The 26815-nt window shown below is 44.9% G+C and overlaps 1 protein-coding gene across 2 annotated transcripts in view; it reads left to right on the top strand.

The window, feature by feature from the left end:
- The first annotated feature begins 4248 nt into the window (after positions 1–4248).
- The window catches only part of adarb2 (adenosine deaminase RNA specific B2 (inactive)), a 169374-nt gene continuing 146807 nt past the window's right edge, over positions 4249–26815 (top strand). The window contains exon 1 of one of the 2 annotated variants that reach the window (XM_061063935.1): positions 4249–4901. In XM_061063935.1, coding sequence (XP_060919918.1) covers positions 4799–4901 — 103 coding nt within the window. In that variant the 5' untranslated portion in view covers positions 4249–4798. The remainder of the gene's footprint in view (positions 4902–26815) is intronic. The other variant, XM_061063934.1, reaches the window with a different exon arrangement.

The following is a 26815-nucleotide window of genomic DNA, read 5'->3' as shown; positions in this document are numbered from 1 at the left end:
TCCATCAGTCGCTGAACACAAACAGAGAGCACGTTAGCTATGGAGCAGGGCTTTTATTTTGTAGGAATTGTCCAATATTCCTGCGTCAGTTCTGTCGTTGAACTCACCGGTGTTATCAAACTGATTTAAATAGAAACACTACGGCACTCTCCCTGTTTCCTCGCTTAATTCTTAAAGTAAACATGGAATCTGTAAAAACAGTCATCAGGTAAGTTTGCTCTTTTAAAAGGTGATTTTTATATATAAATAAAAGGGAGTGTGTCCCTGTTCGTATGTGGGACTTTAAAAATCAACAGAAAGCTTTATTGTGGGGCGGCTGTGGCTCAGTGGTAGAGTCTGGGTGCATTCGAATTGTCCCTCCTATCTCCTTTCACTATCCACTTTACCTTAACCCCGGGGAAAATGTCATGAGGTCAAGGAAAGATGTTAGGAGAATTCATAAAGGACTTAGGGAAAGGTGATCTCGTTGCTCTGACAATCCGACCACATTTCCACTAGGCCACGTCATTAAATGCGACGGGCCGGCGGAGGTTAATGATGTGGGTCTGCCGTGGTTAAACTACAATGTTCAGAAAATACACAACTAAAAGAGCATCTAAAAAACTTTCCCCTGTGCCTTCTTACCGGTGAAATAATCCTAATTACCACAAGGTTGTGATTGAAATAAAAGCAATATAGACTACCAAGCTACAAGTAACAAAAGTGAAGCTTCCTGTCCACTCAGAAACCAACATCAAAATAAGCATGATTGTATGAAATTCATTTTTACATTTATGTAAGATATAACCTACACATAATGTTCGATTCCCAGCTCCTGCAGCCATACCTTTTCCCGAGCACTCGGCCTCTTTTGTGCGACTGCTCTTGGCGCTCAAGTTGAAAATCACCAGCGCTCTTTTCCTAATGTTTGATATTCCCCCGTAGTTTTTCCTGCTACAGATCATGTCTTGTACCCTCATCCTCCTCGCTCTGTGTCTGATTGGGAAATAAATTATCTCAAATATAAAACATGCAGTAAAAAGTAACGGAGCAGTGTCTGTCACACAGCGGCCGTTGTCAACAGACTGTTGTCATGGAGACAGGACGGAGGTGCAGCGCTTTTCTTCTCATCGTACAAACCCTTCATGCAAACTCTCCCGAGCGCACAGTCAGCTCTTTTCTGCCCTGAACCAAACGCCATGTGGACACGGGGCCTTGGTTCTGTACATGGAGCCGTTCAGAAACAGTCTTGGGGACACGTTATCGCCCTCTGCTCAGCTGCTGGAAAAGTTGTTTTAATGTCTGAGTTTTCTAAAGTTTCATGAAATAACCCCTGATGATGTCGTCGGCGTTATCTCGGATTAGGAGACTTTAAATGTTGAACAGAGTCTGTGTTATGAGGCGGGAGCGCCAGACGGAGGGGTTGCAACGCCACAGATAAGAGCTTTGCTCACATTAGGAACTGAAAGTGCTTCAAGTTTTACCTTTATTTAAAAAAACACACGTCTCCTCTGAGTCCTCGTCACGCCTCGACTGAAGTCTTAACCTGGAGGAAAATGTTCTCAGGGTTGATTTTTATTCTTCAGCTGAAAACAGACGTCAGTTAATCCATTTGTTCATCGACAGGAAGTCGAAGAATAACTGTGATCAGCAATAGAGTCAATGCAGGGGGCGCTAGATAGCATAGCGGTTATGTCGTGTCCCATGTACGGAGGCTATTTTCCTCATAGCAACAGCCGTGGGTTCGAATCCGACCTCAGCCCCTTTGCGTTGCCTTGTGATCTCCCCCCTGCTCTCACCTCCCAGCACTTCCTGTCTTAACTTAACCAAACTCCATCTTTTCACATCTTCAATCACGTTTATTGTTGTCATGGCGATAAAGGCCACCTTTTCTTCTGGCGCAAGTCAGTCAATGCGTCGATGTAAGCTTCGACCTTTAACCTTAGTGGTCTTAACTGCCTGATGTCACAGCGTTGTATTTAAGACTTCCACAGCATTTCAGGATGTTTTGATTTGTTTTGTTTTCTTAAACTCTGCACGTCCACGTCCGCAGTTTTCTACATTGAGACATTTTAGACGGACTGCTTCACCCAAAGTAAACCTTTTCAGAGAAGCTAGAACCAGAATCTTTACCGAACAGTGATGGGGCGCTGGTGGTTGGTGCACACACCCCATGAGCAGATGCTGTGGTCCACCGGGCGGGTGTATCTCTCTCTCTCTCTTTCTGTCTCTCTCTCTCTCTCTCTCTCTCTCTCTCTGTCTCTCTCTCTCTATCTCTCTGTCTCACTCTCTATCTCTCTCTCTCTCTATCTCTCTGTCTCTCTCTCTCTCTCTCTGTCTTTCTCTCTCTCTCTCTCTCTGTCTCTCTCCCTCTCTCTCTCTATCTCTGTCTCTCTCTATCTCTGTCTCTCTCTCTCTCTCTCTCTCTCTCTATCTCTCTCTCTCTGTCTCTCTCTCTCTCTCTCTCTGTCTTTCTCTCTCTCTCTCTCTGTCTCTCTCCCTCTCTCTACCTCTGTCTCTCTCTCTCTCTCTATCTCTCTCTCTCTCTCTGTCTCTCTCTCTCTCTCTCTGTCTCTCTCTCTCTCTCTCTCTCTCTGTCTCTCTATCTCTATCTCTGTCTCTCTCTCTCTCTCTCTCTCTCTCTCTCTCTCTACATGAAGTCATAACAAGCTAACTAAATAAACCTTTCGATGAAGCAGCTGTTTTTCAGCCTGTGTTGAACGTGTGGTTAACTGAGCAGCGTGTTCAACAACACATCATGTATGTGTGATCGTATGAGAAGTATCCGGGTCATTTCCAGGCCGGAGTGGCTGCTGACCTTGCTGTGTTTGTGTGTCTGTGTGTGCGTTTATACACATCCTCTAACGTGCACCTCGGCCCCACCCGGCCTGTTGGCTGTTATCTATTTACGCACCCCCCCTCTGCTAACATACCTTCATTACTGCCCCAGATAGTGGCATTGGCAACTTGTCACTTGTATTGATTTCTCTTAAACTGCAATTTACATGGATATTTGTGGGCGTCCTGAGGGCAGGCTGCAGCCTGGCGGACCGCCCGGCCCCCCCTCCCTCTCCTCCCCTCCCCTCCCTCTCTCTCTCCCCCTCAGGCCCGGAGGAAACGTTTCCACCCAACAACAGAGCCTCAAAGTGACTTTTCAATCTGACATCAGCAAACTGGTGCAGGAGCTTTTTCTGCAAATGTGTGTTTTTCTGTTTTAACATCCAAATAGTCGCGAGCTGGCGAGAGGAGCGGAGATGTTTTAGGGGAAATAACAGATTTCACAGTCATCAGAAGAGCAATTTTTAAATGTATTTCTGTCACTAATTCAGAACTCCTCCTGAAAAACACAAACTTTAAGAGGGTGAAACACCGTGAGTACAGAAAGCAAAGTATTTCTGACTCAGTCCTAAAAAAACGACTCTTTTCTCCCCTCCTTAGGTCCTGAATCTGTCCAGCAGCATGGCCCCTCCTCCCAGCGCTCACCTGACCTTCCACATCCTGCAGAGGCCGAGGGAATCAAACAATAACCTCGAGCGAGGAACGCCACAAATGCTTTCTGAAAGCCTCGACGCTGCACTTTCACACAAAAATGCCAAAATGTCGCAATCCTCAAACTTTGTGGCTGCAACACTCTGTCAGAGAGTTTCTGCCTCCCGTAGCTCGACTCAAGGTCACCTGCGAGCTCCAGACCGGATATTTCATCCAACAGAGGCTGTTTTGTAATCAGGACGCTAGTTTAGTTTTAATTAAAGCTGGAAAACAGGACAGAATATAACTTAAACAGACCATCAGTGATGTTTTGATGCTAATTGAACATTTTGCATCTTAGAGTAATCTCTCTCTGTGTGTTTGTGAGTGACTTTAGAACAGAGAGGGAATAAGAGGGAATTTATTTCTGATCCATAATCCTGAAAGCATATTATTCCCAGCGGACGGACACGAGTCTACAAGGAGAGGAGAAGGATTCTCCTAACTGAGGACTCTGTGGAGTTTGTGTTTATCAGCCTGTTTTTTTTTTCTTAAAGTTGGTGTTGAGTTTGCAGCAGGGTGACATATTGTGAATATGGAAACATTCCTCCAGCAACGATATCCATATCTGAGTCCCTGATGCTGCTGAAGTGCCCTGGAGCAAGAATCCCTTGACCATGCTGCTGACCCCTGACCCCCCTGTGGAGGGCGGAAGAGAACAGACTCACCCTGCAGTGTGTAACAGAAGTGTAAGGATTGGAAACAGTGGAAACATTTAAAAAAGCAGCGGGTGAATAAGGGGTGTGAGTTGGTGGATGTCGCTGCTGATGTCACACCTCCCAGACAGCCACGATTGGACCCTAATTAGAAAGCTCGGCAGCAAATAGATAGGCGTCCTGCATGATTGGATTCAAAGTGGCTGATGCCAAAATTTCTGCAGAGGCGCGGAGAACTGCCGGAGAGGAGAGCAGGCAGCGGAGCGAGCGCGCCGGGATCCGAGCTGCTGAGAGCCGCCGTGCTGCGCTGCGAACAGTCTGTCTGTGTGTGTGTGTGTGTGTGTGTGTGTGTGTGTGTGTGTGTGTGTGTGTGTGTGTGTGTGAAAGAGAGAGAGAGAGAGCTGCAGGAGAGCCGGAGTTTAGGAGGTGATATAAGAACAGCGAGACGCGCTCCCCTCCTGCTCTGGAGTCATAAAAAAGGAGGGAGAGCTGAAAATATAGTCCGAGTCTACGTCAAACCCGAGGACGCTGCGCTGTCAGAGAGCAGCGGAGGCTGAAGCCGAGACAAGTACAAAGAGGAGTCGATCCGCCGAGTCCGTTAAGTTATTCCGCGCTGCGCTCCACACGCCGCGCTCATGGCATCCGTACTTGGAAACAGCAGCCGCGCGTCCGGGGCTCAGAGCGGACAGGTGAAGTGTAAGCTGAAGAGGAGGAGGAGGAGGCGATCCAAGAGAAAAGGTACAACTTTCCTACACTTCTCTGCTTTTTCTCTCTTCTTCCAGAGGTCGTGCGCACCTTGTCGGGGCAGCGGAGCGCGCGGCAAGCCCGGCAGGCAAGAGCTCGCGCTGCTTCAGCTCGAGCCGCCGCGGCTTCACCTCGTGCTGCTCTAAAACATAAATTACCTCGACGGAGAAATGATCTGTGTTTGTTAGTTTGTTTGTGTCGCTGGCTTTTAAATGACGCATTGTTTTTTTTCTCTGGAAAGTTTAGTAGCTGCGTCTTTTGTCCTCAAACAGCCTCCGTTGTTTCTGACGTGACGAGAACAATGACAACACGAGCGACTCATTCTCTCTGATACAAGTTTGTACTGAGGCTTATCATAAGAAACCCGTTTGTTTCCCCTCTTTAGCACCTGGTTATAATACAGCCGAAGTGACACGCTGCTGTCACCAAACCCTCTTTAACTTCTTCCGGCTAAAACATTTTCTCCGTGTTTTAAAACTGATTTATTTATTCTGCTTTTAAAAGACAGCTCAGATTTTTAAATAAGAGGCTCAATTGCTCTGCACACACTGTAAGATTGTTTTTTCAAAGCACTTAAATGTAACAGCCCTGCAGCTCACTAACACCCTGATATTCAGCCTCTTATTCTTCATCATTTCTCAGAGCTTATTTTTCCTCTTCTCTAATGTTTAAGGTTTTTTTTTATACCTCATTAAAAGTCTGCTGAGGAATAATTCAGATACACTGAATGTTGAAACTCTGAGAAACATTTCAGGGCCTTAAAAGTAAAAAAAAAGAAAAGAAAATTGCATTTTTTGTTTAGTTCTCAAGAATAATATTTAATTTACTGCATTTATTTCCACATGTGTCATATTTATCAAATCCCCTCGCCCGGCTGCACAGAAAGGTTTCTAATGACTACGAGTTCATTGAACCGGTCTTGTCAAACCGTGTTTAAAGAAACGCTGCAGAGCAGTTAATTATATCTTTAATCAGAAAAGAAAAGCCTGCTGATTTTTACAGCGACTCACACAGAATAACAAAGCAACATTTCCACTGCAGTTGAGGTGAAATAGAAGCTGCCCCGAGCTGCTGGTGGAAACGCTCAGTGTGCTTTTGTGCAGGAACACGGGTCATCTGCAGCTGCACATTCATGCATTAACTGAAAGGAAATAATCACTCACTCCCAGGTCCACCTCTCGTACCATGAGGGAATTTGATGACTATTTTAGAATATTAAAAAAAACATTTTGACTTGTAGTTCTCTTTTAGAATTAATTTCTCATTGGTGGGTATTTTTTTGTATTGCCTCTGTTTGAGATGGAAAATAAATCAAGATTTAAAAAAGATGAAGAAACACGTCGGGGAAAGCGTCACTGCCTTTTTCCTTGATTCAGTTTAGTGGATTATTTCTGGAGCTATTAACAGGAAGTTCCTATCCTCGGAGGCCACAAACGTTTTGATTTCCCTTCATGTAAAAGCCGAGACGCTGTAGATAAAGCAGCACTGATTTATCTATATGTGTACGAGATGAAAAGACGACTGTTGGCGCTGTTTGTGCCGCCCCGGTGCATTGTGGAATATGGATGAACGCTGCGAGCGTGTTGACGTATCCGTCTGCGATTGAATGCATAACGAGCTTTCATAAACACTCTGCACTTGTCATCAAAGTACAAACAGACAACTGCTCCTCATTTCCATAACCTCCTGATTTTTAATAGCCCAAGTAATTGAGACAAGGGAGACAATACATAAAATATAGTGCTGAGGCAAATGTATTTACATAATGGAAACGACAGAATCGGTTCCACAACATTAAGCATTGCATATGAGAGCCACACAGACGCGCGCACATTAGCTGACAGGCCTCTCGCAGCGTGCTCTCCAAACGGCTAATTTATCAACGCCGCTGATTCATTCTGATAACACGGGACATTAGGGGCCAGTTCAGGGACCGGCTGCAAATGAAGTGTGTCTGTGGAAGTGCTGAAGGCCGCCGACTCCTCTGCAGGCTGCAGGAGGAGGGCGACGCTGCTCTGCATGTTTCCATCCTTTTGCTTTCTCTTTTGACTCCTGGAAGAGATTCGAGAAGCTCCTCCGACATGTGCAAATGTTTCGTTAAGCTGCACACTTTCTGATTGAAGGATTTCAAACTGAAATTCTGCAAATCCGGATTGCTCTTTTTTCTCCCCCATGTTTTGTTATTATTATCCTTCATCTAAAATGCCAACTGATTACTATCTAGAGATTTCACACTATTATTTTTATTACAGACCTTCAGGCAGAAAGTCACAGAGGGATTATTGCATGGCATTTGGGGCCTAATCCCTTGAAAAGGCTGCAGATTATTGGTAGATGGACTCTCTCAGACCGGTGTGCGTATTTAAAAAAATGTCTGTAAGCACATTCTTTTTTTTAAATTTTTTCCCACCAAACTCCTCTCTGAGATCGTTCAGCACAGCTGTAGATCGTAGAACAAATAACTGCAGGAAGAAGATAAAAAGTGGGAAATTATTTTGTATTTGTTTTGCTTACATGTCGCCGTGTGTTACGTGTCACCCTCGGTTTAGGATTCTCAGAAATCACACACTTCCTTCAGCTCTGCAGCTGTGTTTCAGAGCTCCGGTCAGCTCGCCGTTTTGTCGCCGCACATTTGTGTTTGACCGGTGTCGTCACTCCTGGAAGGATTCAGGGACATGCTGTGTATCGGCCTCTTAATTAATCACAGCCTCCTGATTTATGTCCCTCTGGGATGCTGTAAATAAAAGCTGTGTTTGACAGTCCTGTAATGCACAGGAACATCTCAGTGAACGTATCAGCGTCTGTAAAACCCCAGCTGTCAATCAAACATGACCTTCTCTACTCTCCGCTGGCATATGTACCACATACTCCTCGTCTTTTATCCCCAGTGTGTTTTTTTTTTTATGAACAAAAATAAGCAGAGCAGAGATTTATAGACTCACATTATTATTTTACAGCCACACTTATCAGCCTGTACTCTGAGCGTACACTTCAGCGTATCAGCGTATCATCAGGAGCGCCCGGGGACAAATGTGAAAAACACAGAGTGTAACATAATTTATGTAGCAATTACCGTTCACGCTCTCGGCCCGGCGAGGTGGCGGCAGAGGGGTCGAGTGTGGGCTGTTGGTTTGTGATGGAAGTGAGAGGAGGAGAGGGAGGAGGTGCAGGGCAGAGCAGAGGATGAGGGTCAGCGGCTTCTCGCTCTCGAGGCGGCCGGCGGAGGAGACATTAGCAGGGTGAGAGAGTCGATGCTCTGAGTCTCTGACAAACGGATGAGGACGAGCGAGGGGAAGCTGCGGCTGCACGGTCTCATCTGCTTCACTCTCCTAACAGAGAAAGAGGTGAGCAGAGGCCGAGCTGATTTTTACAATTTTTAACACGTCACAGTCTGAGTCTGTTCAACGAGAGAGGGTTGTTTCTACTTCCAGGAATTTAAAATGACAAAACTCTCAGTGTTTGTCGTGAAAATGTCAAGTACTGCACCAAGTCTTCAGGAACAAAAGCTTTGTCTTAGTTTAGTAAATGTTTTTTTTTTTTTTTTTAGTATTTTCAGCCTTTAAAGAGCATCAAATATAAAATGTGTTTCCATCTCGACACCTCGCTGCCTTTTCTGTCTGTCACAAGGATTCTGCAAATCTCTGCACAAATCTTCATTTTAATACAATTTTAATTTGTTGTATTAGAATTCTACTCATATTTTGAATCATTTTGCAAACGTTAGAAGACAGCTAAGAGGGGAAAACGCTGCTCTTAGTTGTTGTGCGTTAGAGATAACTAGACTTGTAGTGTCGTCGCTGATGTAAATTGCTGCTTTTTGATTGACAGTCTTGTCAGTGGCAGGTTCATTTGTTCACTTCAAAGCTCCTATAGCTAAAATGAGCAGTCAGCTTTGAGAAACACATCTGGAAAGCTTTGTGTGTACTAGTCATTTGAATTCAGTTACTCTGAAGCTGTTCATCGTCGGTGTTGTCAACTGAGTCAGGATTCAAAGTAAAGTTCTGGTAGTGAAGAGAACAGGAGTTTGGATCGGAGGCCTCGTTCATCATCTTTTTGAAGCAGTACAGTTTCCTCCTGTCATCTGCAACAGCTGGAATCATAGCATCAACAAACATCTGTCCAGTGCAAACACCTCCTTCAACTCACTGAGACATATTAACACTGGAGCTACACATCGTCCAAACACTGAAGGTAGAGCTGCTGGTCATAGAGCTGCTGGTCATAGAGCTGCTGGTCATAGAGCTGCTGGTCATAGAGCTGCTGGTCAGTGAGCGAGAGCTGTGAAGTTCATCTGTGACTTCATTTATCGTCCAGATGATCTTTAATCTAACATTTAAAAATGTCCGTCCTGTCTGTGTTTGGTGCTCATCAACACCTGGACACCTGGAAAGTAAATGAAGTGTTTTCTCAGGACCAGCGGAGATTTACACTCCGACTATCAGTCAATAAAATCCTGTAAATGGAGGGCGGGATGTAGCGCACTCGCTGCTCGCTCTGCAGATTGCCCGTGACATCATTTTGGTAATGTAGGTTTATTCACAGCAGGTGTGCATTTGAGTGTGTGTGTTGTCGTCACCAGAGTGTGTCTCCATGCTGGGACAGCCCAATGTCACACACAGAGCCTGTGTGTGTATGTGTCTGTGTGTGTATATGCGTGTGTGTGTGTAGGTCTGTGGGAGTGTGTGTGTAGGTCTGTGTGTGTGTGTGTGTAGGTCTGTGTGTGTGTGTGTGTAGGTCTGTGTGTGTGTGTGTGTGTATGTGTCTCTGCGTTTCTGCGTGTGTGTGTGTGTGTGTATCTGTGTGTTTGTGTGTGTGTGTATGTGTGTGTGTGTATCTGTGTGTGTGTGTGTATCTGTGTGTTTGTGTGTGTGTGTATGTGTGTGTGAGTGAGTGTGTGTATCTGTATGTGTGTGTGTGTGTGTGTGTGTGTGTGTGTGTGTGTGTGTGTGTAGGTCTGTGTGTGTGTGTGTGTGTGTGTGTGTGTGTGTGTGTGTAGGTCTGTGTGTGTGTGTGTGTGTGTGTGTGTGTGTATTTCACAGACGTAAAGCTCCAGTCTGAGCCTGAAACTCTTCCGTCACGTGTGTGTGTGTGTTTGTGTTTGTGTTTGTGCTGATAACCGCATTAAGAGCTGCGACAGAAACACCGCTGGCATTTATGAGGTTAATGAAGGTCAGTGCCGACGGAGACGGCGGCGCGCTCCTCCGTGTGTGCACGCATGGCTGTGGGAATATTACCCACACTTCCTGATTAAGGGTGGCGGCGATGGTGGCGGCCGTTTAGGACACGGCGTCCTCTAAGCGCCCAGGGAGGCGAGGTCATTACTACTGACTGCGCTCTCTCAGGGCCGCCTGATAAAATGACCACGGAGAAGGAATAGCACAACTTTAGCACATTAGCATAATTAGTCATTATCTGGTAATAGTCCCTCTTGGCTTTTTTTTGGGAGCTCGGCGGTGAGGAATTGTACTTAAAGTTCACAGAGAGGAAACAAATTCAGCGGCCGGGTGAAAACGACTCACGAGCGCCAGATTCAGATCAGAAAAGATTCAGGAGGCGACTCCTAACTTCATCAGCGTGTTGGTTTAAACTCCCACAGAACGAGAGAAAACACTATTACTCACAGCACGGATAACTTGATGCACTTGTTGCCATGACGACAAAACACAAGACATTTTAATTGTGTTGCTCACACACACACACACACACACACACACACACACACACACACACACACACACACACACACACACACACACAACAACAACAACATCGTCCCTCAACAGAGATGTGAGGACTGTTACAGTTCAACAGTTTGTGTTGATGTGTTTGATGTGAGTATGTATTTTAAAGATGTGTGTGTGTGTGTGTGTGTGTGTGTGTGTGTGTGTGTGTGTGTGTTTTCGGTGAACTGTAACCGGGCGACTCAGCAGCAAACTGTCAGTGTGTTTGTGCGTCTGACGGCGCAACACAAGCATGGACGATGTCGTCAACGAGGGCGTGAGGAAGTTTATGATGATGCAGTGCTGACTTTAAGGACCAGAGAAAAAGTCAGAGGTTTGATGACGGGCTGTCATTGAACGCATCATTACTGAATCAGAGAGTGAACTGTTGTGCATTTCTTCATCCAAGTTATTTGTTTTTTTTAGTCAATATTTTTGGTTCAAAGCAAATGAATAAGTCTCATTTCCTTCAACACTAGATGACCTCACTGAACATGTGAACCCCGTTAACGTCATCAAACGTGGCTCACGTCTAAATAAAATAACGGTTATTTATTCTGCAATTTTTGCGTTTAATACAAAACTGTTTCCTCTTTTTTTGTCAGATTTAAAGTCCAGAATTCAGATTGAAGCCAGAAAGACGAGCAAGAAGATTCAGAATGTTTTATTCTCTCTCAAAAAAGAGTCCTTAAGGGGCACTGGTGGTCCCCATGTATGGAGGCTGTAGTCCTCCAGGAGGGCGGCCCAGGTTCAAATCCCACCTGTGGCTCCTTTCCCGCATGTCATTCCCCTCTCTCTCTCTCTCTCCCTGATTTCCGGCTCTATCCACTGTCCTATCTCTCCATAAAGGCACAAAATGCCCCAAAATAAATCTTTAAAAAGGAGTCATCAAAACAAATTTTTAATCCATTTTCTGTCCTTTGAATTTATCAGCGTTGTTTTTGAAAAATGTCGAGGTGATCATGTTTCTAATTTCTGAAGCCGCGTCCTCTCAAAGTTCATCGTTGGGTCTCTGAGATTACTGCGCTGCTCTGAATCGTTCACATAAGAAAATAAATATATAAGAGAAAGGAAACATTGGGAATTTAGTCAATCAGAATGTCATTTTTCTTTTCGGCCTAAGAATTTTTGATTCAAATCAAAATTCAAATCAACCCCGTGTACAGAGGTTGTCGTCCGCATTGCAGCTGCTGTGGGTTCAAGATCCGACCTCTGCCCTTTTGCTGCATGTCGTCCCCTCCTCTCTCCTCCCAACGTTTCCTGTCTCTCGTCAGCTCTCCGATCCAGTAAATAAAAGTCAGATCTTTGACCCGGATTCCTTAAATACTGATGATGAGTCTATCATCTGTCGTCTCTTTTCTGTTAACTCTGAATGTAAACGTTGTTAGATTAAATTGTTCTTTTTATCAAACATTATCTAGAAGAGGTGTTTAAAATTCATCATTTAGCCTTAAAATCCTCGGACGAGAACGTGAAGCGAGTAAGCGACCCGGGAGGTGAACACCTTGAAACCTATCCGGCCAAATGTGAGCAAAATGTTTGAGACAAATTAGCTAATAAACAAAACCAAGTACTTCTGATTTGATTAAATGAAATAAGATCCTGAGAGCAGGACTCAAACCCTCTCGTCTTTTTGTCTCCAAAAACAGACGGCTCTCTCTTCTTTTTTTTTCTTTAAACGTTACTGTTTGAGCGTGCTTCTATTACGAGCTCTTACATCTAGTGTGAAGTCCTGCCAGCGGCGCCGAAGCGCTCCACACATCCTGGTGGCAAAACATTTCTCCAGTTTATGATCCTAATTAGCTCTAACTGTGCCGCCGTCCCTGAGTCATCACGCCTGGAGAGAGGCCAGATCATTTGACGCTCCGCAGTTTCACACTTTTCTTCTTCATCATCATCCCTCTCTCTCTCTTCTCCTCTTTCCTGCTTCATTTTCTCTCTCACACACACACTCACACACACACTCACACACACACACTCACACACACACACTCACACACACACTCACACACACACACTCACACACACTCTGTTATTGTTGTCCTCCGGCGTGCTTGTGTGTATTCACAGCACGCTAGCTGCGACTGTGAGAAGAAGGGACATATTTCATGAGCAGAAAATAGCTACAGAAGGTGTGAGAGCTCCTTTTTTTTCTCTTCTTTTTTTTTCTTTACGCCGTTTCACAAACGCAGTCAGCAGGTCGGCCGTGAGATGTGTTCGCTGCAGTTTGGAAAATTAAAAAATCACAAACACATCTGAGACTTAATCCTCCGCTCTGATGTCACACGAAGCCACCGCCACCTCGTTCGCCGGTGCTGACACGGCAAAGTTAGCACCAATACCCGCCTCATACGGAATAATGAAATTGGATGAAGCGGCTTAAGCGCTCGCCGTCCCTCCTCTCACCATCAGACTGTGGGTGCTTATTAGAGATAACGTTAATGAAGGGGACTTTAGCCCAGAATAGACACGTCTTACTGCTGAGGGGGGGGTGGGGCGCTAACAGCATTTATTTCCATTAATAAGATGGAGCGTTTTACAAGAGGGGCCTCTCATGAGGGCTCTCTCCGGAGGTCGCTGAGTATCCGACACCTTAACAACCTCCAGACGAGTTCATTTCAGCGGGCGGGCGCCGGGCGGGCGCGTCACCCACACTGCAGAGAGTCTCCTTTTTCTTTTTTTCTCCGAAAACTTGTCGCAACCTTGACGTGGTCCGCACTCCTCGGGCTGGAGTGGACACTCAATCATTCTAATAACCGCTGTCCGTCTGTGATGGATCTTTTTTTGGGTCATTAATATGAATCTGAGCAGCTGGAGGAGCGCCTTCCCTTTTTGCTCCGTCAGCACCGAGGGAGCAGGTGTGCACATAGCGACGAGTTAGCTCCAAGTTCTGAAGGGTTGTTACCCTCCTGCTAACCCGGCCCTCTAACTGTTAGGGGTGGATCGACTTTGCTGAGAGCGCAGCACAACACATATAGCATATACAGGAAACTATTTAAATAAATGAGCTGATGTGAACGATCAGAGCTTTCCCACTCACCTTGTGCACATTTCACATGTTTGATGGAGGTGTGTGTTTTTACGTTCTAGCTTTGATTCAATCAGAAGGATCTTCAGAAAGACATTCTTTTGCTCCATGTTAGTTTGTTTTGACGATGAAAACAAGTCTGAGTTTGTTCAACAGGTGCTGGAAGAAACACGTCTTCTCTGAATCTACATGTCAGCATTAAATTGATTTGGTACAACAGATAAACATAAGGTACTGGGGCGCCCAGATTTTAATTCAACCTGTGGCTCCTTTCCCGCATGTCATTCCCCCCTCCCTCTCTCTCTCTGATTTCCGACTCTATCCACTGTCCTGTCTCTCCATTAAAGGCACAAAAAAGCCCCCCCCCCCCAACAAACTAAAAAAAACAGCTACTGTCATCAGTTCATGACGCGCCATTTGTAGATGTCTGATGTCGGTAGATACCGATGCACTGGTGTAGGGCTGGGAAATATATCGAGTTTTTAAGATATATCGATATATTTTCAAACAAGATATAGGGTAAGATGATATCGTTAATATGGATGTAGTTTATGTTGCATTAAAATAACGTTACAGAGGTGCCAGGTCACCTTTTTCTCATCTCACTGATGATGACTGACTGTCTGTCCCTCTTAACCCTGCTCCTCCCCTCTCTCTCTCTTTTATTGTATTTAAGGAACATTTTTATTTTATCATATTACTTTTCAAATTCACAAACAGGTAGTTTATTTTTCATGTGTTTTCACTGTTAGTAAAATACATATTGATATGTATCGAGTATCACCATTCAGCTAATCATTATCGAGATATGAGTTTTGGTCCAGATCGCCCAGCCCTACACTGCTGCATGACTAACAATTTCTCTTCCTACAAGTCTCCGTACCAAACATTGCCGTGTGGATTAATGCAGAGATGGGCGGGATAGGATCGCCCTGTGACCTCCGATTGGAGCTTTAATTAGTTTCTTTGTAGGCGTGGCTCATAGCACGGTCGACTGTACCTTTTTATCTGTTTGTAAATGACCACACAGTGATGTAACGTAACCCCCACAGGACCACAGCGTTGTGTAATAAGTAGTAAGAATGATCCATTAAGGAGCTCGACACAGACTCTGGGATCTAAACCTCACGAGGGGTCAAGAGCGCCCCTCCCGGTCCTCTGCATTATGTAAATACATCTGACGGCCGCTGATGACTGGTAGTAAATAAACATTTCATCCTGCACACATTAGATCCATGCGGCTGATGGAAGCGCTTAATGGCAGATTAGTGCATTGATAGTGATGAGCTGCACACACACACATGTGAGCGTCCTGCCTGCTTCCTCATTCCGCTCACACGCTGCATTAAATAACAGTTTTCCCTCCTCTTCGCCCCGCACTAAATCCGCTCTCATCCATCGATTCTCGCGTCCTTTAGGGGCTCCTTCGAGGAGACACCGACAGGCTTATCTTGCAAATCCTTTTTAAAGGTTTTTTTTTTTTTTAAATAAATCTTTGCCTGCATTAACTCTGTCTGCTCTCGGAGTCGAGCGGCGATGGGCGAGCTGGAGTTTTTATACCTTTCGGGCTGATCTGTTTGCGATATATGTGTGAGTCCTGTTTTCCAAGTTTCTTAACAGTCACACGGCGTGGTGTTTATTTTTCCTCCTTGCTGCCTGATTTTGATTTGTACAGCTTGGAGTGCTGGAGCGTAATAGATGTGTTTGCATTCGCCGAAAAACTGAGAGTCCCAATCACTCATCCATTGCCTCTGATAGCTCAGGGTGTGTTTGGCTTCGTCCAGATAAGGCCTGAGTATACATAGAGTTGGATTCAGTTGAATTGTTTGTACACACATGGTGCTTTGGCACTGGTCTGCTTGGATGGGCTCTGGCATGATGGAGAATTTTATCCCTGACATCCTCCCCCTCTCCCCCTCCCCCTTCCTCCTCCTCCTCCCCCTCCTCCCCCTCCTCCTCCTCTCTGGTGCTTTGGGGCTGGATCTGTCGTTGAAGGGTGAAGGGTGCTCAGGACCTCAGGCTGCTAACGTTTCCTTGTAAAGGACAAAGAGAGAGAGAGAGACGATGAATCTTCATAACAACCTTTCCAAATGTAGTCACCTAAAGAGGGATTCCTCTGAAAAGACGACCTCACATCTGCGTTGTTCACCTTCACTTTGTTTCCTTTAATGATGGAAACACAAATAACCTTCATAGTCCAGTATCTGCTCGTCATGTAAACTGATGAAATTAGATATTTGAGGGATGATTTCCAATGAACATGATCCGCCCACCTGGGGGCCGAGAAAGGTTTCCACTGCTGCATGCTATGATCAAGTTATCAGTCTCAGATGCCACTTTCATTTTTATTGACCTGAATACACAGTTAAGTCAGCGCCACAGTTTTGCTCCATCAGACGGCGTGAGTTTCTGAAATGTGAGTGTAGCCGAACAACATGTTGCTTTGTTTTTCTGAAGATGACTTGTTGTTCAGCCTGTTTTGATGTAATGTTGATAAAATCATGAAACATACGATGGTGAGTCTTTATATAGTGTTTTATTTTGAAATTGACCGGATGCTCTGTGCGTTTCAATGTCTGACTTCCTGTCTGGGTCGTTCTTTTCTGTCCATCTTGACCTGTGCCTGCAGCGTACTCCGTTGAAAAAAATAGACTCGCTGCGTATTTGAAACGAACATAAGCATAGTGTGCGGCACTACCATGTTGGATGAAAACATCACCGGTCAATAAATCTTTTTAACGGGAGCTTGTTGGCGTGCGGATCTTGTTTGCTACTTTTTACCGGTAATGAAATGTTGCAGACGTGTTTATAATTTCGACAATGAGTGTCACCTCCTGGTACTTTTCAGCGCTCTGAATCATTCAAATTAAAGATATGTTATTGTTTTAAAAATGTGGTATGTAAAAGTCACATGGCATCATTTTGACAACCCTAATCGCTAATTATATCATACAAGTCAGGGCGGCGATGTAACGCTGTACTGACATCTTGTCCACTTCTTGTTTCTTTAAAACCTGCAGTACCCAGTGTTGCCAGATGGAAAATACAACAATATCGTACTGCAGCTTTAAAATTATTGTATTTTACTTAAAACTATCGTACATATTTGAAAAAACAAGACGGGTCCTAAATACCGCACTTAATGGCAAAACTATGCCCTGCACACCACATTAATTTAAATAAACAAACAGAGAAAAACTTTTTTGTAGGCTAAATTGTTTGCAAACTGCTCTGCCTCCAGCCGCTGTGTAGCTGAGTTAGTAGCATAGCATCTTAAGTTGTTGTAACGTGCGTTTTTCTTCAGTCTGTATGACAAAATGTACCACAGGCATTAGCAGGGCATCAGGTGATGATCTGATTGGCAGTTACAGCCTGGCAGCAGAGCGGCGGATGTGCTGGTTAGGTGCTGAATGGTACATATGTGATGGCTGTCTCAGTCATGCTGATGTGATTGGTTGCTCTCAAATCACATATAAAGTTTGGTTTATGGAGAAATTGAAATTGCCAAATTATCGTACATTTGGCCTTTTCTGCAATTATTGATCGTACAGAGGGCAAAATTATGGTACAAATACGATTGTTATCGTACATCTGGCAGTACCTGAAGGGTCTGAAATGGACACAACAGTCCCCGCAGGGTTTTTGTTTTTCAGCATAGGACTTCCTGCAAGTGTGTAAAATGTTGAACATATTAAATCAGGGTCAGTCTTTTTGCAGAAATCCACACAGTGATGTAAGCGCGGCAGTCAATAAAAGCAAACAAACGGCTCATCTGTTGCTCTGTATGCAGCGCAGCAGATCTGAGTCTGCAGTAAAGTGAGTGTGGCCATTGCTCTGCAGCACCGTGGTGACTGAGTTTAATGATAATAGCCCTGACGATAGCAGTGATAATCCTCCTGCTATTCCTGCTGACTGCAGAGAGCCGGCGCTTTGTTCTCCGCTCCCGCTATTAGTGTGATGGAGCTTCATTTTAATTTGAAAGGACCATCGGCTGGATAAGGAGAGGAGCGCACGGCCGTGAGCGTGAGCAGACTCCTCCAGCGTGGAGGAGAAAACAGGCACGGAGGGAGAAACATTTGAAACACACACACGCACACACACACACGCGCACACACACACGCACACACACACACACGCACACACACACGCAGTCTCAAAGACACAACAATAGAAAAGTGGCCCTCAGGTCGTCGTGGCGACCTGTCTGAGCTGCAGGTGCTATTGTCTTTTTGGCACCTGTTTCCGGAGAGTTTACACTTCCTGTCACAGCGGACGATGAAAACGCCAACATGGCCGGCGAAGGAGACTTCAGATAACTCAGGCAGACGTCATCACACGCTCGGGCAGCGAGCGATGGTGGACTTCAGGCGCCTTTTTGTTTCAGGAATAGCAGCAAACAAGAATCAAGAGTTTTGCCTTTTTTTGTTTGAGCCCAATTTCGGTTCATTTGATGCAAAATAAAAAAAAATGTTAGTCCTCGAATTGGACTGATACATTAGTCTGTGATCTTATTGGTCGACACGGCTTTTCACAAACATCAGTAATGAGGAAAATGTTGCAGAGAACAAAGCTCCGAGTGTTAAAGAAACTCTCTTATTGTCGTGTGTGTCCAGCAGAGGGCGCTGTGGTTCCACAGTTTAAAATCCTCTCAGCACGGTCGGCAGTAAACCAAGACATACCCGAGACCAGAGTGCTCCATGACGGAGACAAGACCAAGACATTTAGGGATCAAGACCAAGTCAAGACCAAAACCATGACCATAAATATCATCATCTTGTGTTTAGGGGGCGGTTCACTAAATTAGACCATAACAATGGGAAGGTTGCAGCTGTAACCGGGAGATAAAAATCAAACTACAAATGAATTGAAGTTCTTTGTTCTTTTATAAAGAGGCGTTTTCCTTCTAATCACAGGAATGACTTGGAAAAATAGTTTTTCAGTGGTGGTCTAGATCGGTCTTGATTTTAAAATCCAGAGTCCTGGTCTTGAGACCAAGACTGTTTACAAGTACTACAACTGAAATCTGAAGCACATGTGGAGAATTACAGCAGAGCTCACAGAGTGGTGGTCTGTGCTTAAATTGGTTGGTATAGTACATTAACTAACACATAAGGATTTACTAATCTTATTGTCAGTGAGGATATTTGATTCACAATTAAAGCGGAGTGTTACTTAGATATTAATTTCAGACTTCTTTAGAGTACAGTGACTTTATCGTTATTGCATGATGAAAGTTCTTTCAGCAAAAAGAATAATAAAGAAGACCTTTATAAAAGAGGCAGCTGAAAATATTCAAGAGGAAAAAAAACCTTCTCGGGATAATTTCACACATAAAACATTATTGCATCATAAATTTAGATGAGATGGTTATTGTTGTTTGCACAGGTAGCAGGTACATTGGGATTCTTTGTGCATGCTGAGTCAGCTCTACAAAAAGTAAAAGTATAAAAATAGATAAGATAAATAAAAACATCTAGACACTTTATTTAAGTTCACATGAAGAAGACGTTTCTCCAAAGTCACAATTTAAAGTTCTAAGAAAACCAAAATAAAGCAGAAAGAAGGAGAGTTAGCGTGCTGATTTTTCTGTCTTTCTGCAGGATTTTAGGGTGGCCAATCAGATATCTAGGGTGGACACCCCCCCTTGGCCCCGCCCCTGAGTGTTGGTGTTGGAGGCAGTACCCTCTAAAGAATCTAAATTAAAACACATTTTGCAGATATAACTTTTACATTTTACATTGTTTGATTTGGACGGGGCGAGGCCAGCTGTGTTCTCCGGTTTCCAGGACTCAGAAAACCACTCTATGTCCCCTTAAAGAATCATTTCACACACATCACTTCGTTGAGGGTTTTAAGTGTGGCATTAGGATGAGATAACTCAGAGTATATTTATTAGAGCGTTGATGAAAAAGGACGAGAAGTGTGTGAACTCTTCAGGACACAGAAACTAAAACCCGGTCAGAATCCAGTTAAATAATGAACGCAGGGAGCCGTCCTCAAGTGAGTGATTGTGGCTGTGAGTGGGAGAGTGTGTGCGTGTCTGTGTGTGTGTGTGTGTGTGTGTTTTAAACAGACAGGCGTACTTGCCTGAAGACAAATGTTCCTTCGACCTCTGCGTGAACCGGCGGCCCCCGCTGGGTGATAACTCATGACCTGGTGGACTGCTGGGTCGTCCATCTCTCACCCCGCTGAGGATGAATGTGATGATGAGCGCGGCGGCTCGCTCATATTTAGATAGCCCTGAAGTCACAGCGATGACAAACTGCCCACACACAGAGGCGAGCTGAGCCGTGTTTACTCTGCGTGGCCGCTCAGCACCGGGGCCGGTCTGAACAAACTGAGAGCGCCACGGGGAGCGGAGTCAGGGTCAGGATCACTTCCAGAGTTTACAGTATATTTATACACGGTACAGAGTACTGAGAGAGTTACTGCAGTGACACGAGGAGGAAGGTGAGGCTGCAGAAACACTGACAGGATGATGTTCTTTGACTTAAAACTCACCCTCAGGTTTTTACACAGATGTTTGTCTCATTCAGTGACGAGTTACCTCGATGAAACTAGTCAACCGTTTAAAGGGTTAAAACATGGAAGCTTATATCTGGAGCGCTCTGCTTCTTGCAAAGGAAGCTTCTGTTTTTTTGAGTCATGACGCTGAAGATTTGTCTCAGAAGACCGTTTGATGCAGTAAAAAAACAAAACAGGTTTCAAATACGCAGCCAGAAAACCTCGGCTAATTGTAGCTCCGTTTCAGAGTTCAAGGTTCAGAGAGTGTAGAGGATACATTAGCTGCAGGGTGTGCAAGCATGAATGAAATTAAATCAATGCTCTCTTCTTTCCTGTTGTTCATTACAAATGATTCATGCAGATGATATCACGTCGTTATATTCATGATCACAAATCCACAAAGAAGAGGACCTTCTTGCAAAGTGAATCATCCTTAACTGAATGAAACCTTTACTGCCCCTGGGGGGGAATTTACCTTTCATGGAGACACTAAAAACACAATGCAAACAAACAGGACAGCACATGATTAAATGAGGGATTTCAGTCGTAAGTTAAATGAAGTGCAGAGTTCATCCTCATGATCAGAGCTTGTTGAGAAGCTGAATCCTGCGTGGTACAAAGGATGTGATGCCTCTGTTAGTCCTCATCCTGGTCCTACTGTACCTGCGCTGAAGTCAAGAGTCCATACTCAGACCAAAAGGGGGTGCAGAGGGTCTGCTGTAGTCTTCTTGGCTAAATTCAATGTGTGCCAGTCTGTCAGGTTGCACATTTGCTTCCCAGTTATCTCGCTGCCTTGTTCAACAACCTCGTCCGGTTTGTTCTTCTTTGAAGTGAAATAAAAGAGCATATGAAGTGTTTTACAAAGTGCTTCACAGTAATATTCTGAACGCAGCAAACACACAAACAGATTATGTCGTCGACCCCGCAGGCTGTGACTCGGTGTTATGTAACGAGTCAGGGGGCTTGCTGATCGACTCTTTGTTCACATGGCAGAGAGCATTATCATTAGTCTGGCTTCAGTCGAGAAGCAGCCTGAGTCACGCTGAATACAGTCATTGTCTCTCTCATTAATGAAGACCGCCGCTCTGCTGCGAGCTACAATTTACCTTCTGAACACGAGACACTTTACTGAGCCAACATCACCTGTTCAGATAAGATCAAATAACATGAAACTTTAATGATCCCAGAGGGGAGAGTGTTCCAGCTGCAGCTTGTAATGAAGAAAAAAGGATTATGTTATGAATGAAGCAGAGAGGGGGGGGATTCAGAAAACCAAAAATAAGCCTGATGTAGTTCCCCCCCCCCCTTTTCAAGATAATAAATGGTTAAAGGTCCACTCAGTAAGATGTGTAGAGAGTGAAATGATAAAGTGATCTTACTATATGATCAGACATTAAGGAAACATGCTATGTTGAAGTGCTGGCTTCTCTGACAACAATGCAGCAGTCAGTATGTCCTCCTTCTAACTTTAGATTCTGCTCCTGAATGCTCTGGATTTGTTTGGACCAGAGAAGGTAGGCGCTTTTAAGACACCCCCACTCAGCCGTTTTGGACGCCCCTCGGTTTACCAGATATGAGAGCAGTTATCAGGTCAAACCAACAGGTGTTGCAGCGATGGAAGCGGGCAAGAGAAGTGGTTCAGATAGAAGTGATTGTACTCGACCTAAAAAGCCTCTGCATGTTTCTAATAAGCTCCACGAGCAGAAACGTGCTCAAACTAGGATCAATATTGGAGATGTTTTTGAAAAATGGAGAGAGGTTAGAACACAGAAAGGTTTACAGACCCATGCAGAGCTGGATAAACACTGAAGCTTCAGAGTCCACCACATGGTGACCTGTGTGAGCATTGACTCTAGAGAGGGGGGGGGGGGGGGGGGAATGCATTTCAAATACCCTTCAGGTTGAGACTTTGTGTCAAACGTTTAGAGGTTCATGTTATAAATGTATCTGGGCACATGGACTGAGCTAGATCTGAGTTCAACTTTATTCTTTAGTATTTGTGTGTCAGAGCCGTCCCTGCTCCTCATCAGAGAAGAGTCCAGACTGAAGTCCTCCTCACACCTGCTTGTTTTCGAGCGACTCTCTCGCCAAGATGTTAATCTGATCCTTATTGGCCAAACTGCAGCGAGGCCCATTATCGCCCTGAGCAGGTGCTGAGACGCATCGCTCCTTGATCACAACGCAGATCCTGCACGTAGAGCAATCCATTTTTCAATTTGGTCTCCTGCCTGAGATAAATGAACAGATGTCGATTGATTCCTCCTTCCTGTGCGACTGTGAGCCTTGTTTACACCTGACAGCCGGGCGTCACACCTGAGTGGCTGTTTGAGGCGCACACACGTTATAATTAGGCTTTTTTTTTTAATTGGCAGGAGACTTAGCAGGCAGTTACTTTGACATGTTGTACTTTTCTTACCTCTTTGTTAAGCTCATCAAAAGACTGAGGAGGTGTCTCAGGCAGAAGGTGGATCACACTTATACACACACACCTGCTAACCCATGCTTACCTGCTAACACACACACACACGCATACCTGCAAACAAACACACACACACACACACACACACACGCATACCTGCAAACAAACACACACACACACATACACACATACACACACACACACACACACGCATACCTGCTAACACACACACACACACACATACCTGCTAACACACACACACACACACACACACACACACACATACCTGCTAACACACACACACACACTAACACACACACACACACACATGCATACCTGCTAACACACACACACACGTACACGCATACCTGCTAACACACACACACACACACACACACATACCTGCTAACACACACACACACACACACGCATACCTGCTAACACACACACACACACACACACACACATACCTGCTAACACACACACGCGTACCTGCTAACACACACACACACACACACACATGCGCATACCTGCTAACACACACACACACATGCGCATACCTGCTAACACACACACACACACGCTTACCTGCTAACACACACACACACGCACCTGCTAACACACACACGCGCACCTGCTAACACACACACACGTACCTGTTAACACACACGTACCTGCTAACACACACCTGCTAACACACGCGCGTACCTGCTCTCACACACACACACACGTACCTGCTAACACACACACACTTATTAATAACATGCGATTGCTGAGTTATCAAATTAAATCAAATCACTTTTTAGATTCCTGTGAGCTTAAAATCAACCTCATATAAAGCGGGTGTAGCCTGGCACCAACACAGCCTAATGACGGGAGTCAAGTGGAGCAGCAGATATGCCCTCACTCTGCGCTGTCACAAGTCATTTCATTAAAGTTGAGAGAATGGGAGCCGGCGTTGCTTCGCTGTCTACTCTCCCCCTCCTTCAAGTCGTTATGCACTAATATGCATCTTTATTACCATCATCACAGCGCTGATAGTTTTCACATAGTGATGATGTGATATTATCTACGCTCCCTTCACGGCCTTATTGAGCTGTAATCACGGTAACAATGGGAGGAAAACATCAGCGTGTTGTTTAATGAGAAGTTAAAGAGGGACTGAGATCATGTTTTATCTCAAAACACCTTGAAAACTTGCTTTAAAGATTTATATTTAAAAAAATCTTCAAAGGAGCTTCCAGTATTTTAAAGCTTCCACATTTCTGGATTTCAGTGACTTAAAGGTGCAAAAATATTTAGAATAACATCACTAGACAGCTGCTATGTTTACTGCTTGTAGCTACACTGCAAGCTAACGCACGCTAGCCCAAGCTAACTGGCGGTGTTTGTCACCTTCCTGTCCAACAGGAAGTAGACCAACTCCACGTCCACGGGTAAAAGACAACACAAGGTTCACCCTCGTTTTAGAACGAGCTTTATCCGCTTGGTGTTTCTCCTCACTCTGATTATATTTTCTCTTCTTTGCTGCTACGTCCACGTCCGTCATATTCACCGGTTTGAATGGCGTCCAATCACTGAATTGTATCCACTCCTAAACTCACCTGCTGCGCTGTCATTGGCTGGAGGAAACACACCAGCTCCGCCCAGAAACATCTCGAGTCAACCAGAACAAAGCAGAACAGTAAAATCCAGTCAGAGGACAGAGTCTCTGCAGACACAGTCACCACCACACATGTATGGAGGCCCAGAAGAGACGATGGAGCAGCTTCACTTTAGGAGAAGTCTGTACTTTATTTTGAAGGTAAAAGCTTCTGACTCCATCTTCTGATTCATAATTTAAAATGTCAGGAAAAGCTGCTCTAACGTGAAAGAGACTGAGCCTAACCATGAATGTGTCCACACAGATTTCTGTCACATCCTGGACGCTCTAACAAGCTGCATCAAACCTGAAAGACAAAAAACAGAGGAGAGCAGCAGCTCTGTGTGCTGAGCTGAGTGAGCAGCATGTTCAGCAGTTACACTTGTTTCTGAGTGTTAATTATGACACTCTGTCACAACAGAGCAGCAGACTTTCACAGAGGACCACAGGCATCACCACAGACCCACTACTCCCACTCTGAAGCTGAAACACCAGCCAGGCAGAGTGTGTGTGTGTGTGTATCTGTCATGTTCACACTGAGACCCAGCACGAAGAAGCTACACCACCCCAACCCTGTAATAATCACTGACACTCACATCTCTCTGACATCCTCCTCCTCTGTCATCTGACGCCCCGATGAAACCAGCAATTGGCCTCAAATCAGCCAAACATAATCCCTCCATCCTCCTCGTTTCCTGGCTGCAGCTCCGACTTGTACGCAGAGAGACAACACACAGGAACAAAAGGAGCCAGTGGTGGATTCTTGTCTTGATTCGGCTCAGGCAGTCGGCCTCCTCGTGTGTCAGAGAGCAGCAGTGTTTAGCACAGTCAGCTAGCACCATGCTGCCTCTATTGTTCTCTGTAATTGCACTCAGTGGACCCTGAGAGGAACACAGGCTGCTTCCTCTCTCTCTCTCTCTGAGTGCTGTTTGCACGGACACTGAGAAGGTGGGACACGTTCAGGTCCGCCTTAAAAACTCAAAACAAATTCCAACAAGAATACAGGTTACAGAAATGTGTCTGATTCCACCTCAAACGCTGGATGGATGTCAATGAGTGTGCAAGTTCATGCACTGATTATTTAACCCAAAAGCATGAACTCATATCATCAATTCTACAATTCACTTAGCAGACGCTTTTATCCAAAGCGACGTACATCAGAGAGTAAGAACAACACAAGCAAGGATCTAGAAAAAAGGGAACAATGTCAGTAAGAGCAAACGATCAGCTTTGAGTCTGATTGGACACACAGGTGCTGACAGGAAGTGACCAGAGGCAAAGCACAACATTGAGGGCAGTTCTTGAGAGCTCTAATCAGTATAGAAACCATCTTATAAGTCGTTGTTATCAAACAAAAACCATCGTCATTACCATCATCATCATCAATAATATGGAGACCATCATCATTAAGTTAGTAGGTATTCATGAAAGAGCTGGGTCTTCAGCTTTTTCTTAAAGGTGCAGAGGGACTCTGCAGATGGAATCAGCAGGAATCAATTCTTTGGGACAAAACAGTTTCCTCTGAAGTACGCTGCACAACGAAGAACGTAGATTATAAAACCAGGAATCAAGAACTGCATGGTGCTAGCAGACAAAGTAACATTAGAGTAAGAAATTACAAAAGTGAATTGACTATATGCTTAATATGATGAGCTTCATGAGTGTTACCTTAGGGTTAGCTTTAAACATTTCCAAATGTTGAAAAATCATCTACATAGCCGGTAGGATTTTCTAAACCCGGTACGATTCGATGCCACAAGATACGGCACGGGTCTACGTTAAAATCTGGTGCATAGTACGCACTATTAATGTTTTTTTCATGTAAAAAGTTGGCTGCGTCCTCCTATACTGGTGTGACCCATAAACCAGTTTAAAATGCTGACAAACGTGCCATCGATACCGAGAGTGCAGCAGCCACCTTCACACACGTTCGAGACGTCACCTACATTCAGAGTCACTTGCAAGCTGCCTCTTCCATCAGTGTGTGAATGTGAAGGTGTTACCTGTGATGTAAAAGAACTTTAAGATGTCAGAAGGCCCTTTACCGTTTTGCCTTTGAGAATGAGGCGAGCTCCTGGGCGCTCTTTGGCACTTTTCTGGTGTAGAGGGTTATTAATGTGTTCACTCTTTTGTTGGAAGCAGATCGACAAGTTCAATAGTTGAATCAGAACCAGGAAGGATACAAACGTGTGTGATGATCTCGAGGAACAACATAAAAAAGTCTCCTTTGGCCCCTTCACACTCGCCGTGCGGTCCCTTCAGTTCCTCTCCTCCGGCCCTCGTCTTCATCCATCAAACTGTCGCTCTCTAAACTCAGAGAGCTCTTCACCCTGGTGCTTAACCCCTCCTCTCTCCCTCTGCTCAATCATCCCTCTCTCCCCCTCACCGCTCCGGATCGTTCGCAGGTGTTTTTTCTGAGTTTACCTTCAGGCGTGATACCTGCCGCTGACCTCTGGTTTGGGGGACACCGCTCCTGACAGCTGTCCCGACTACCACACACACACACACACACACACAAACTGCCATTTACTCGTTTTGCTCTCCTCTCTTCCTCCTTCACATGAACACACAGTTTCCTGGGAATCACCTCCATTT

The sequence above is a fragment of the Labrus mixtus genome, chromosome 19 (genome assembly GCF_963584025.1).
Source record: "Labrus mixtus chromosome 19, fLabMix1.1, whole genome shotgun sequence".
NCBI lineage: Eukaryota > Metazoa > Chordata > Actinopteri > Labriformes > Labridae > Labrus > Labrus mixtus.
Note: the sequence above shows the minus strand (reverse complement) of the source record. Positions and strands in the feature narration are given on the sequence as shown.